We start from the raw sequence: 13746 nt of genomic DNA, 5'->3' as shown, positions 1-13746 counted from the left end.
ATACTGAAGGATAACTGTGTGATGTGTTAGGAGAATGCCACTTGGGATTCAGGCTTCTGCTGGTGCTGGGTATGTTTTGTCACTTTTGTGCTTACCTGAAGTCAATACAATTCTGGTTAACTTCATGCTGTTCAAATTGTAGTTTTTACCCCTCCAAGTTAATGGACCCAGTTTTTCAAAACAGTTGACTGAAATACAGCATAAAAAGATACGTGCATATGTGTTTTTTGAAGATCCTCTAACTACATTCATAAGCCAACATCCAAATTAAAAACAATGTGTTGGGGCCTGGTATGGTAGCCTAGCCACTGAAGTCCTCACCTTGCACGTGCTGGAATCCCATATGGCCACCAATTTGTGTCCCAGTGACGCTGCTTCCCATCCAGCTTCCTACTCGTGGCCTGGGAAAGTAGTTAAAGACAGGCCAAAGCCTTGGGACTCAGCATCCATGTGAGAGACCCAGAGAGAGCTACTGGCAACTGGCTTTGGATTGGCTCAGCTCCAGCCATTATGGCCATTTGGGGAGTGAATCAGTGACAGAAAAATCTTCCTCTCTGTCTCTCCTCCTTTCTGTATATCTAACTTTCCAATAAAAAAATAATAAATCTTGAAAAAAACCACACATTGGGCCCAACACAATAGCCACATGGCTAAAATCCTCGCCTTCTAGCTGCTCTGTTTCCCATCCAGCTCCCTGCTTGTGATCTGGGAAGGCAGTGGAGGATGGCCCAAGGTTTTGGGACCTTGCACCCACACGGGAGACCCAGAAGAAGTTCCTGACACCTAGCTTCAGATCAGCTCAGTTCTGGCCATTGCATTCACTTGGAGACTATGCTAGCAGACAGAGGATCTTTGTCTCTCCTCTCTGCAAATCTGACTTTCCAAGAAAAACTGAATGTATCTTTTAAAAAAGCATTACTGTGAATCCCAACAGTCCTTAATATCCTCCCCCATTCCCTTCTCTCAGTGCTCAGTGTGTGTGTGTGTGTGTGTGTGTGTGTGTGTGTGTTTGATGTAGTAAAGATTATGTTGTCATCTATGTGGTGTGATTCAGTGAAATCATAACAGACCCCACATTAAAACCAGAACTCTGCAGTCAGACCTTCAGTGCTAGAGATGTCACCACACTGAACGAGTTTTCTTTCTCTCTTCTTTAGCCCTGCACGAATTCCCCAGTGACATCTTCACCAATGAGGACAGAAGACAAGGCGCTGTGGTCCTTCATGTGCTCTGTGTAAGTACACTCCTTGTGCCTCTGCCTGGAGGGTCAGTGGGCAGAAGGAGGCTGGGTGAAGGTGCCGATGGAGGAGTCTCCCCTGCTTCCCACAGGTCTGCGGAGGCTCTCTGAGCCCTGCAGCTGGTGGCCTCCAAGTGGACCATCTTTTAAAGGACACAGGCTCCCAAGCTGGAAGACATCTGTGTGCATTGTTTTTGTTGTGCACATGTGGGCTCTAACATCAGAGTTGTTGGAGATCCTTTTCCTACCCAGCCTCTCTAAATTACCACAGGACTTCTTCTTCCTTGATTTGTTCTGCTACATGTCACCTGACATTTTATTTGTTGTTTGCTTGTTTTCTGTTGTCATCCTGTGTAAGCCCTGTGAGAGCAAGGGAGTTGTTTGGGGCATGGCTTTGTTCCCAGACCCACTGCTGGCACATGGTAGATGCAGATATATGTAAATGGCAGACTACATGTAATGGAACCACAGTGTCTGGCACATAGTATGTGATCAAGAAAAGCTTGTTTCCTTCCCTGATTGTCTCTTACTGTCTCGTAGTGGTCTCGTAGTGTTCTAGCATCTTCTTCTACAGGCTAGCAGATCTAGGCTTTGAGTCAGTTTGTGCCTGCTTACAGAATATGGGGAAGTCATGTGGATGACGTCTATTTAAGAGAGCAGGAGAGGGGAATGGGACCAGTAGCTCCAAGGCAACATCTGTGTTAGGTACACCACCACCTTTCAGACAGTATGGAACTTGCTCCCCAAGAAGGATCTTCACTCCATTCTGGTTATGTATTGCTGCAAAGCAAACTTCCAAAACGCATTGTTACAACCAGCTAATCACAATCTGACTTTTGTTCATGGCCTCTTTGTTTTACACTCATGGGAATGTGTGCCTTGGAATCTGGTGTCTTGGATGGGATGACTCTGATGATTGGTGGTTACACAGATATCAAGGACAGGATCTACCAGCACAGGGCAATTTCCTTCTTTTTGTAAAGATTTATTTATTTTTACTGGAATGGCAGATTTACAGAGAGAAAGAGAGATAGAAAGATCCTGCTGTCTTTTGGTTCACTCCACAAATGGCTTCATTCACAGGAACTGAGCTGATTGGAGCCAGGAGCTTCTTTGAGGTCTCCCACACAAGTGCAGGGTCCTAAGGCTTTGGGCCATCCTCTGCTCCCTCCTGGATGGGAAGCAGCTGACCCAACACATCAGCCTCAGGGAGGTCTCCTTCTAAGAGGGCTTCTGCTCTCCTATGTGTTTTGCCTGGAGTGTGGTGGCTAAAGGATTGGCTCTTCAGCTGTGACTCTCAGCAAGATACTGCTGTATAACCTGTCCACCTTGGCAGCCTTGGGGAGTAGGTTGTCCATGTGGCCGCCTGAGACTCAGTAAGCAAGAGTTATAACTGTCGAAGAGTGAGGAAACCGCGTGGCCCCTGGTGACTTGTCTGGAAGTCACACAGTGCCATTTCCTGCATGTATTAGTGCAATCATAAGCCCATTACAGTCCAAGGAAGCTTAATGTTTTAGTGCATGGCTGGAGAAGGTCAGAAGGCATGGCCTGGGCTCCGGAGTCTACCCAGACATGGCTGGCGGCCCACATCTATCAGCTGGTTAGCCTGGCATTGTGTGTGGCTGCCAGCAGGCGTCAACCTCTCTGGACCCGTAAATGTCTCCTCTGCTTGATTCCCTTTCTGATGATAACAGCTGGCTCCTCAGCACTTCTCCCCATCACCACTCCCCAAAGCAGACATGAAAAATGCCATTGAAGCCTAGACACTGTCTGCAGACACGGGAAACCCAAGCAGAGGCTGCACCCCTCCTGGTGCTCCCTGATCTTGGGGATTGTCACCTACACTGAGCAGTTAACTCAGATGCCACCAGAGAGGCTTCACTGTCACAGGTTGAGGAGCCCCAGGCACTGGGCGGGATCCAGAACTCCGTAATAAGCAGGAATAACCCAGTGCTTCCACAGCTAAGATGAGAGGTTTCTACTCTGCCCAAACAGAGCAAGCTTTCCTCCTCCCGGAGCAGTGCTGCTAGCTGCCTGCAGCTGTTTTTGCCTCTGCTGTCTGCAGTAGGTCACTTCCAGGTTAGCATAAGGACCAAATGGACAAAACAGGTGATATCAGTAGAGACTTGAAGAGGGTGGATGTAACTGTATAGCTCAGCACTTCGTAGTCAGAGTTGTCCAATGTCACTACTGACCCCAGCCCTCATCCCTGTACTTTAGAATCTACAAGGCAAGAAGTTTGGACTCCAATGTCCATGACCATGCCTCCAATGTCATAGCTTAGGCACATGGAACCCCTTCATTGTGAACCCAAATACCCCTGTTCCTGTTTGTCAGGCCCGTGAAGGACTCTTCTCTCCCCATGGTCCAGGATTGGGTCAAGTAGCCAGAGCAGAGGGCACCTTGTATACATGGCACATCCAAATGTTGGGGTGGGTGGCATCTTCCATTATGCTACCCATTAGAACCAATGGTTCCCAATAGGATGTAGGCCTCACAAGAAAAGCTCCTTTATGCCATCTCTAGTACATTAAACATCCAAAGCCACACAGCCACTAGTCAGTGTTCACCAGCTCATGTCACTCAAAGCATTTAGCATGCTCAGGAATTGCTGCGTGGCCATCATTTGATATGAGGAGAATGGATGGATGTAGCAGCAGACACTGGCATTTTAATGGCCCACAGGAAATAGATGGATACATGGGTCAAAGCAGAAGAAAGGTAAACATTGACTTCATGCCTGTGGAAATTTGGAAAGCATTGGCCTGGGCCCTTCTAGGTGTCCAAGATGCAGTTCACTCTGAGAGAACTCATCCTGTCCTGTAAGGAGACCCTCTCAGGTCCAGCATGTGCCACACCCTGAGTTCTGAGCACAGTCTACACTGCCTGCCGTGGGATCCCAGAGGATGCACAGGCAGGTGTCAAGATGAGGTGCTGTTTTGGAAGGGCAGGTGGGCTGTTTCCAGTCCTTCTTCCAAAGAGAAGGGTGGCAAATCCCAGGCAGGAATGGGGAGCCTGGTGGTCACAGATGAAGATGTGGGTGTGCAGAGCCTCTGGAGGGACAGAGGATGAAGGATGTGGAGGGTGGGTGGTGAGAGAACATGAGGATGGAGAGGCAGTCAGGCTCAAGTGGTCATCACAAGGGGGCTTGGCTGCCTTTTGACAAATGAGAGGAAGAAGAACCCTGCCTAGAGTTTGAGCTGATGAAGGTGGAAGCTTGGCCAGAGGTGGCACCAGAATGAGAGCTATCTGCAAGTTAACAAAGACCTGGGCAGAACATAGACAGGGCTTCAGATCCATTTGGGCAGGAGCCCCCAGAGTCCCAGGCACTCCGTGGAGCACCCTGGGCCCTGGCGAGGCAGGAGAATCCATACAGAAGTGAATGTGGGACTGAGCCTCCCCCAGCCACCTCCAGGTCCCTGAAGAGGTGGGACTGCCTCATCTAGGCAGGACAGGACAATCTTTTGTCTGAAGAGTTCCAGTCTGGACATCTTGTTAAACCCTTTCCCTGGACTACCTCAGAAGGTCACAGGGCTGGTCTTCCATGGGGTTAGTTGAACAAGGTCATAAACATGAAGCACAGTATCAGATCCCTGCCAGTGCTACTGTGAAATCTGGTCAACCCCAGAACTTAGCTGTAAACCTGGACTTGCCCCATTTCTCTGAAGCCCCCATGCATTTGCTTGTCTCTAATAGGCAGCCTCCGGCCTCAGTCAGGGGCAGGGCTGGGGAACACAACTGATCCTGTGGATTAGGCAGTCTCAGATCTCAGATACCAAAGCTGACTGCTCTTTCTCTTGCGTGTAAACTTTACTCTCTTTTGTGTGTTCTTTGTGGGACTCCAACAACCATTGCTGGCTCAACTTTCTAAACATGCTAGCTTTAATTTTTCCCCCTTGGATCTTTGGGCTTCTGTGGATTGCAGAAACCGTAAATCCCAAGCTTGTATGTTTTTAACTAAACTTTCTCTTCCTTGTGACTGTTCTTCATGTATGAGTTGCTTACTGGTAGGGAAATTCATATCTTGACCATTTTGTCCACAAAAAACATCCCCAAGAAAACACCTTAGAACCTGCATTACAGTGATGAAATCTACACCCTGTCAATTCATTACTTTGCCCCAAAGGTCGGGGTGGGAGGTTTGTGCAATGTTGTTTATTATTCTGTATGACATGCAGAGCTGAGTCTTTGAAATTATCAGCCAAACTGTAAATTTTTTCTTATGATAAAAGAAGCTTTAAGTAATCAGTACTTGGAATTCTAAGAGTAGGTGTGAGTGGCTGTCTATGCTTAATAGATCTAACTTTGCAGCAGGAATAACCACCCAGTGCTGTGGCCCCCGATTATTCCAAACCTTCTAGCCTTGCTTTGCCACTTGCATGTAAATCCTCTCTTCCAACAGGTGGACAACATGTATGTATCAGGTGTAAAGCACAATAGAGTCACACCAGAAAGTGATTCTCTAGATATTACTAATGCTAATTCTCTTTGGGAAAAGAATTATTGACTGGCCCAGCCACCCACACCTGTTAACGGCTTTGTCCAGGGAAGAAAAAGCCAAAAGGAATATGCTTCTGATGAGCATCTTACACATTCATGCTGTGAGAGGCGCTAAGATTAACTCAAAAATTTATGTTAAAAGAACCTTTTCCTCCACCAGGCTGTAGTTGTGGAAGACCTTGGGGCCCCCTGAATCTTTCCAGGACAGCAAAAGGCATTGGTGTGTTTAGTGCGAGTGGGAAGCTGTGGGAGGTTCCTGGGTACCTGACTTAAGCCCACTGTGTCCAGAGGCAGACTTTCTTGTCCCCCATCTCCTGCTGGTGTCCTCACTCAGGCTACACACATGAAGAAGCAAGCCAAGCTCTTTATTTACATATGGTGAGTCATTTGGGAAACCCAGAAATGTTTCTTTTTAAAAAAAAAAAAAAGCTCAGCTCGATCGTTGAGACCACCTGGGGAGTGAATCAACGGATGGAACATCTTTCTCTCTGTCTCTCCTCTCGTATATCTGACTTTCCAATAAAAATAAATCTTTTTAAAAAAAAGAAATAAATAAATATTGAATTATTTTTAATCACCACAAAAGAGGAAAGGAGGAAGTGAGGTTGCTGCCCACAGGATCTGGTACATAGAAAAACCCACAGGCTCCACCAAAAAGAAAAAAATTTTAACACTAATAAAAGAATTCGGTCAAGTTCCAAGTTTCACAAAATCAACATACAAAAATCTGTTGCATTTCTCTATAGTAACAAGCAACTATCTTGGAAAGAAATGAAGAAAAACAATTCTAAGTGCAATTAGATTAAAAACAACAAAATGAAGAAAAGAATTTTGGAGAGACACAACCAAATAGGGAGGAGAACATTTGGCCAATGGGTTTTGAAAGTTAATGGCACCTATGTGAGTTGGTCAGAAAGGTCCTGACAATAGCTTCACTAACTGGGAAGGCATGTTTGGTTAAGGGATTTCACTCTGGAAGAGAAAAAATGATTAGAACAGCTTGTGGAATTCGCTGTTTACTCATGGAAAAGTGCTGAGCATGTCCTTAATTTGTCAGTGTCAACATAGAGCTAAAACTGGCATCCAGGGAGGATTTGCACAGAGTGTAAATGATAAAGTTTCCCTGGATCTCCATGCCCTGCCTCTCCTCCTTGCTTAGGGGGCTTCACCCAGATCACAGTAAGGCCCTATGGTTCCCACAGGGACTGGTGATGCAGGCTGTGGGGAGGATTATCAGTCCTTGGGTCTGGAGCCTGTACTTGAAGTGAGACCCAGGTGAATTTGAGTCCCAGCAATCCTGCACTTTTGAGCTGATAACCATGGACTGCTTTACTGGATACAGATGTACCACCACTCTGGGATGCTGGTTCGAGGGATGCCTGAGCACAGGTGTGCCAAGCTCTGGGCAGTGTCTGGTACTGGACACTTGTCCCTTGTGTATACTTCCAGTCTGACTTCCAGCTTCCGGCCCCTGAAGATCTGGGCTGCTTCTGCTTCCCAATCCTGACCTTATGCAAATGCAGGTCGGGCCTGAGACCTCCAATCCCTCCCAGACATCTGCTGACAAACACTGGCTTGAGTACCCCTGCCTTCACGTTGGCCCTCGTCTTGAACCCAGACGAGAATGAGCTTTTGCTAAAGCATGTGCATTGCTTAGATACCAAACTGTGAAGTTTACACTCCCACACTGCAGCCTGCTGTGTATTCCTCTTCATCTTCTGATTGGTTGCTTGATCCACACATCCTCTACACTATTTCTTTTGTTTCTATTTAGTTATATCCAGTATGTGAATTTTATTGCACTGTCAACCATCATCCCATTGTTACATACTGATCATTTATACTTTACAGAAGTACCACTGTTTTTCCAAACATATTTGTTTACTTATTCAAAAGAGTGAATGAGACATACAGAGAGAGAGAGATCTTCCATCCAGTGGTTCACTCCCCAAATGGTCACAACTGCTGGGGCAGGAGGAGGAACTGGGAACATCATTCAGGTCTTCCGTGTGGGCACAGGGGCCCAAGCATTTAGGCCATTCTCCACTGCTTTCTCAGGTGCATAAGCAGGGAGCTGAATTGGAAGTAGAGTAGTTGGGACTTGCACCCATATGGGATGCAGACATTGCTGGTGGCAGCCTAACCCAGGATGCCACAAGGCTGACCCCAGCATTTTAAGCAAAATAAATTTAACTTTTAACCCCAGTTTTCCAAGAACATTTTGAAGTACTTCCTGTTTTCTTCCTCTGAAAATACTGAAGGGTTCCCTGCTGCTTGCCCTGGAACAGATTCCAAAGGTAATCATGGAATCTGTCTTGTCAACTGCTTTATTAGCACTCTGATTGATGTTGTTTCCTATGCAAAGGTGGGAATCAGAGGATGTACTTTTTTTCCCATCATGAACTTACCAGAGCTGTATTTTCCTCCCAACTGTAGGCTGCAGCGATTCAGTAGGGACGTGCCTTAAGCAGGTAGCCCAGTACTGCTCTGTGTCTGAATCTGTGATGTGAACAGCCATTTAGTCACAGGCCCAAAGGCATCTGATTTGCTTACTTTGATTTCATAGAGTCAGCTTAGGACAAGATCCATTCCTCCCCTCTGTAGAGGACAGCTCTTGGAGGATTGGTTTAATTCCCATCCCTAGGTATGAATGCGCATGTCTCTATCTCTTTCACACACACACACCTACATTTATGGCACTGGAGTCCTGACGCAAAATACCACTGGCAAGTATTTTTAGTATTAGGCACAACTAGTTGAAGAATTATTATGAAGACATAAATGTATGTACACATGTGTAAGATAGGAATGTACTGAAGAAAATCCATAAAAAATAATGATTGGTTGGTGCATATCATGGAAGAATATACATTGTAAAAAATTACACATGGATTTACAATTTTTTGAAAGATTTATTTTTTGTATATGTGCTGCTGAAGCGAGCACAGAAGACTTACTTTTTAAAACACAGAGTTACGGAGAGAAGGAGAGACAGAGGTCTTTCATCTGTTGGTTCACTCCCCAAATGCGTGCAACAGCCAGAGCTGAGCCAGTCAAAAGCCGGGAACCTGGAGCTTCTTCTGAGTCTCCCAAATGAGCACAGGAGCCCAAGCACTTAAGACTTGCTTTCTCAAGTCATAAGCAGGGAGTTGGATTGGAACTCAAGCATCCAGGGCGCAAACTGGCACCCATATGGGATATAGGGGCCATAGGCAGGGGCTTACCCTACTACCCCATGGTGTCAGCCCCTCAGTATTGCTTTTGCATCGTAATAGACTATTTCTTTCAGCTCTGTCTTCCTACCAATGTTTTGAAGTTGTCTTGGCTATGTGCATGTGTATTTTGTTGCCATCAGCAACATGATAACACTTGTTGAAACCTACGTGGAGTCAGAATGTCATTTGAAATGAAGCTGTGTGGTTTTAAAGGATGAAAACTTTTCATAACCCTACAAATTGGTAGTTCTCTGCTGTGGCAGCTGTCACCACCATGCATGCATGGAGCTGCTCAGCTGGAACCCCAAGAGTCAGCGCTGACCTCTCCCTCCTTTCCCACTCAGCAGCAAGTCCTGTATGTCTGTACCAACTCCCATGCTGTACTTGCATGGTCCTGGTTTAGGACAGTCATCTCTCATCTGGACCACTGCAAGTTTGCCAGTGGGCCTCTCAATTGTGTCCACACCACCATATAGGAACCCAGTGATGTCTTAGATATACATGATGTTACTTTGAAAAGTCCCTGAAAAATGAAATTAGAAGATGGGTCTGTTTGTTACAAAATTTTGAAATCTTGGCACACAAAGAGGACTTCAAAAAGTTCACAAAAGTCTATATCACGAAAAGCCCCTGCATTGATTTCAAAACTTTTTGCAGCAAGAGAAGTTTTATTTTTTATTCAATTTTCCATGATTTTTTAAATATCCTTTGTACATGAGCATCAGAACTGCATGAGCTGGCCAGGTCAACACTCCAAGTCCCTCTCCTCACTCTACCACATTCATCGAACTGCTGCCAGCCATTCCTCCTGTTCCTCAAAGTCCTAAATTCATGCCACCTTAGGTACTTGCATCCACCTCCTATCTCAGATTCCACTTTGGTGCTACATACTGCATCTTGTGCACGTGGTGATACAGATCTCTGCTCCCGCTGAGCGCTCATCAACAGTCTGCAGCCCACTTTTCATTCTGCTGGCTAAGAAATCAGATTTTCTGATACCAAAAATGGTAAAGAGTGAATCCTCTTGTCTCGCTTGCTATAGTAAATGGACAAGTGAGCCCAGAGAGAAATCAGCTCCAACTAGAAAGAACTCGGAATGACTAACACGATGATTTACTGTGTCATTCCTTACAAAGATAAAAGAGACAGAGAGTTAGAAAAGGGAAATTCTCCTTTGTGAATGCCTTGGTATAGCTTCGCCTCTGTGATGGTGTTGGCATGGAGACGCAGCAACAAGGGGAGGGGGCTTCCTGTGCTGTAACACGCAGCAGAGATGTGTGTTGTTTTCTGCTCTCGTCATTCTGGGAACGAGATTCAACAAGCCTGTGCTAGCTGGCTGTCAACAGGGTAACTGTGCTGTTCTGGTTGTCTTCATCATTTGAGTTCCAAGTGTCCCTCTTTGTCTTTGTGGGCACCAGCTCATTTGTCAAAGGGAAGTTGGTATGGCTGGATGAGGATGTGCTTCTCTTTGCCTCTTGGGTTTCCAGGACAACTCAATGGGGGTGTTCTATCCCCAGGTTGCTACCAACCAGCTCTGTGACTTTAAGGAGGTCACATGTCCTTGGAGACCCTGTCTCCTTCAGCTGTCATGGGAGGGAAGGGCTTGTGATCCATTCCAACATACAATATTATAGTCAAAGAGCCAGGTGACTAGAAGCCCCTATCCCTGGCCAGCTGTGATGCTGCTAGGGTCCCCAGAGGCAAACACACTGGGAGACCTGGCTGATACCACTAGAGGAAAATTTCCCAGGCAGAAGCCCATGGGGAGAGGGTCAAGGTGTAGATTCAAGTTATCTCCACGAGAAGCTCTGTACCTTCTTGTCACAAGTAAATGCACACATCTCCAAGGCTCTGGAGTTAGGTCAAGACATGTGACCAGAGCAGCACACACAGAACAGAGGGCCACAGCTGCCCTTATAAGACATAGGACTCCTGTCACAAATAAGAACCACTGCACAGAAAATTATGCTATGAAAGGAAAAGGAGCAAGATGTTAGACAGGACCAGGTGCAGTGACTCCAGGTCTGCTCATTCCACATGCATCAGGATGCTGAGTATAAGGGTTATCCCGTGTTTGGTCACTCCTGTTGTGAGCTCAGCCACCAAGTACACAGCTTACCAGTTCCCTGCCCAATCACTTTTCCAAAAAATAAACCCAGCAGAGGCTCCCAAGTACATCAGAGGGTGCCCAGAAATTCCAAAAGTTAACCAAGTCCTGAGAAAATGTCTCTGGTAAGATTCTTAAAGTTTGGGTAGGGGTGGCAGAAAAAACCTGGCCCATGGAAGCACACTGGTTCAGCTGTGCAGTTGGTCGGCTCCAGGGCCATTCAGAGGACAGGAAAAGCAGGATTGCCTGTAACCTGCTGTGTGATGAGAAGCATGCCAGTGTCATCTGCATACTCTTTGAGCCAGATTAAACTTTCCCTGAATACCTAGAATTTTCCCTATTTTATAAATGAGTAAACTGAGGCCTAGAAACAAATTGTGGGTGAACCAACGTGTGCATATATATGTCAGATTTAATCAAGTGATTATAGGAAATTTTGTCGTCAGTGGAGCAAAATGCAGACAGCAAAGGGCCCTGAGTACCATCCTGGAAACAGGCAAAATGGAAGGCATACGCATCTCTACAAGGCACTGGCATGGATGTAAGTTACCTGACTTGTGGCTACTTTCATGCCGTGGATAAATAAGGCGAGTGAGATTAATTTGGCTTACTTCTATGGTGGAGCAATACCATATGTTTTCTCTGATATAAGGCAGCCTTCATGCAAATTGTAAGATCAATAACCCTTTCCATACTGTTTTTGCTGCATGGATTTTGATAGTTCTATTTTTATTTTCATTTCTCTGCTATAGTTTCTTTTCTCTTATCAGCTTCTTCACTGACTCGTAGATCTCACAGTAGCATTATTTTACCCAAGAAGCTTTTGTGTTTTCTTTTCCATTTTTTTATCAATACATTAGTTATTCAGTAGCATGTTATTAAACTCCATGGTGCTGTAAAATTTTTTGTTTTAACTTCATTCCTGTTGTTGACTTTGTTTCATGGCTTCTCATTTAAGAAAATGTATAATGAATACGTAATAGAGACTGTCATATCCAAATGTGAAGATACAATGCAGTATGCATATCTGCTTCCAAATCAAAGATAGATTTCCAGTGAAACTGTTGAATATATCCTGGCAATAAGATGCTGGACTGTCTGGTATTATCTGTAGCAGCAATGTCAGGACACACTTAAATAACAGACTGATGAACTTATGTCTTCTTATGCAGGACTATACTATTGTTATAATATGGGAAAAGTCAGTCAGGGGGTGGGAGTTTGGAGAGGGGGTAGGGAAATCCCAGACCGTATGGAATTGTACCATAAAATTCAAAATAAAAAAAAAGAAATGGAGCAGAGCATTAAATGAAGAAAGGAAGGAATGAATGAAACATGGAAGGAAGGAAGGAAAGAAGGAAGGAAGGAAGGATGGATGAAAAAAAGGGTGGGTAGGAACAACCCAGGGTGTGGTGTTTGCTGGGCTCAGCTGATTCTGCTAAGCTCATGCGTCTGAGATTCTGGAAGCCTCGGAACAGCACTCAGTATAATTACAGAATCCCCACATATATTGATGGAAAACAGCTACATAAATAGCACAGCTTGGTATTTACTGAGTGCCAGTTTTCTGTAAATAGAGAATTCTGGCAGTTACCAGCAAGTAGCTCGTCTACTCCCTGGAGCTGACAACATCCATTTTCAGGGAGGTTTTATGTCCTTGCTAACCTGTGGCCAGTGCACTGTTGTCACCTGACCCATCTCTGAGACACAAGCAGCAATCAGAAACCAGGAGCAGAAACCCCCAGCCTCTTGTGGGTATGAGGAGACTCCTTGTTGACATCTAAACAATATTTCTGACCACCCCACCATCTTTGCGTGGAGACTGCTGACTCCTTTCCAAGTAACGGTGTTCCTCAGCAGGTGCAGGACTACAGACAGGAAAGGAGGCTCATTTGTAAATCTAGATGAGTATCAGCATTTCCAAAATAGTTTTATTTTTTTAGGAGCCCAGGGCAAGAAAGTTAATCATAAATATTGCATGTGGAAAGTGATGATTTTTTTAAAAATCAAGTGTTTAACAAATGCTAAGTTTTATTTTTTTCATTGCTGAAGCCAAGGTTTCACACAAACTTGAAATACGTTCATTAAGACTGTGGTTCACTGCATGGAAAATATAATGGCAGGATTTTCAAAACTGACTGTGAAACTCTTCCACAGAGTATATTGCAGATACAAAGCATCCTACTTTATACTTCTTTGTTTTATTTGTTTGGTAAGGTCAGAGAGAGAGATTCACAAAGTTCTCACCCACTATCTCATTCTCTAAATGGCCACAATAGCTGGGGTTGGGCTAAGGCCAAAACCAGAAGGAAGCAACAATCCAGGTCTCCCACATGGGTGGCAGAATCCCAGCATCTGAATTAGCAGGGACCTGAAGGAAAGATCCAGAAGCAGAAATCAAACCCAGGTACTCCAATAGGAGAGGCAGGCATCTTAACTGCTTGGCTGAACACCTGCCCCAAAGCAGCCTGCCTTGAGTAGTGATGACTAACCACTTGCAAAGGCTCATTCACAGATCTCTGCTCAGCTTTCAAAGAAGGGAGCATTTAGATGTTGTGTCAGTTATCTATGTAACAAAAGGCTCAAAGTTTTCTTAGCTTAAACCAATAGCAATTTGCCGAGCTTTCATATCCATGGGATACTCAAGTTTACTGGTCAGCAAATGGGGCTGGTCTCAGCTAGATGGT

General features: G+C 45.2%; 1 protein-coding gene across 1 annotated transcript in view; it reads left to right on the top strand.

Moving 5' to 3' along the window:
* SLC24A3 (solute carrier family 24 member 3) overlaps positions 1-13746 on the top strand; it is a 445716-nt gene that overhangs the window by 278189 nt on the left and 153781 nt on the right. Inside the window, exon 3 of the mRNA XM_004585641.3 lies at positions 1158-1234. Coding sequence (XP_004585698.3) covers positions 1158-1234 — 77 coding nt within the window. The remainder of the gene's footprint in view (positions 1-1157; positions 1235-13746) is intronic.

The sequence above is a fragment of the Ochotona princeps genome, chromosome 22, assembly GCF_030435755.1.
Source record: "Ochotona princeps isolate mOchPri1 chromosome 22, mOchPri1.hap1, whole genome shotgun sequence".
Lineage (NCBI taxonomy): Eukaryota > Metazoa > Chordata > Mammalia > Lagomorpha > Ochotonidae > Ochotona > Ochotona princeps.
Note: the sequence above shows the minus strand (reverse complement) of the source record. Positions and strands in the feature narration are given on the sequence as shown.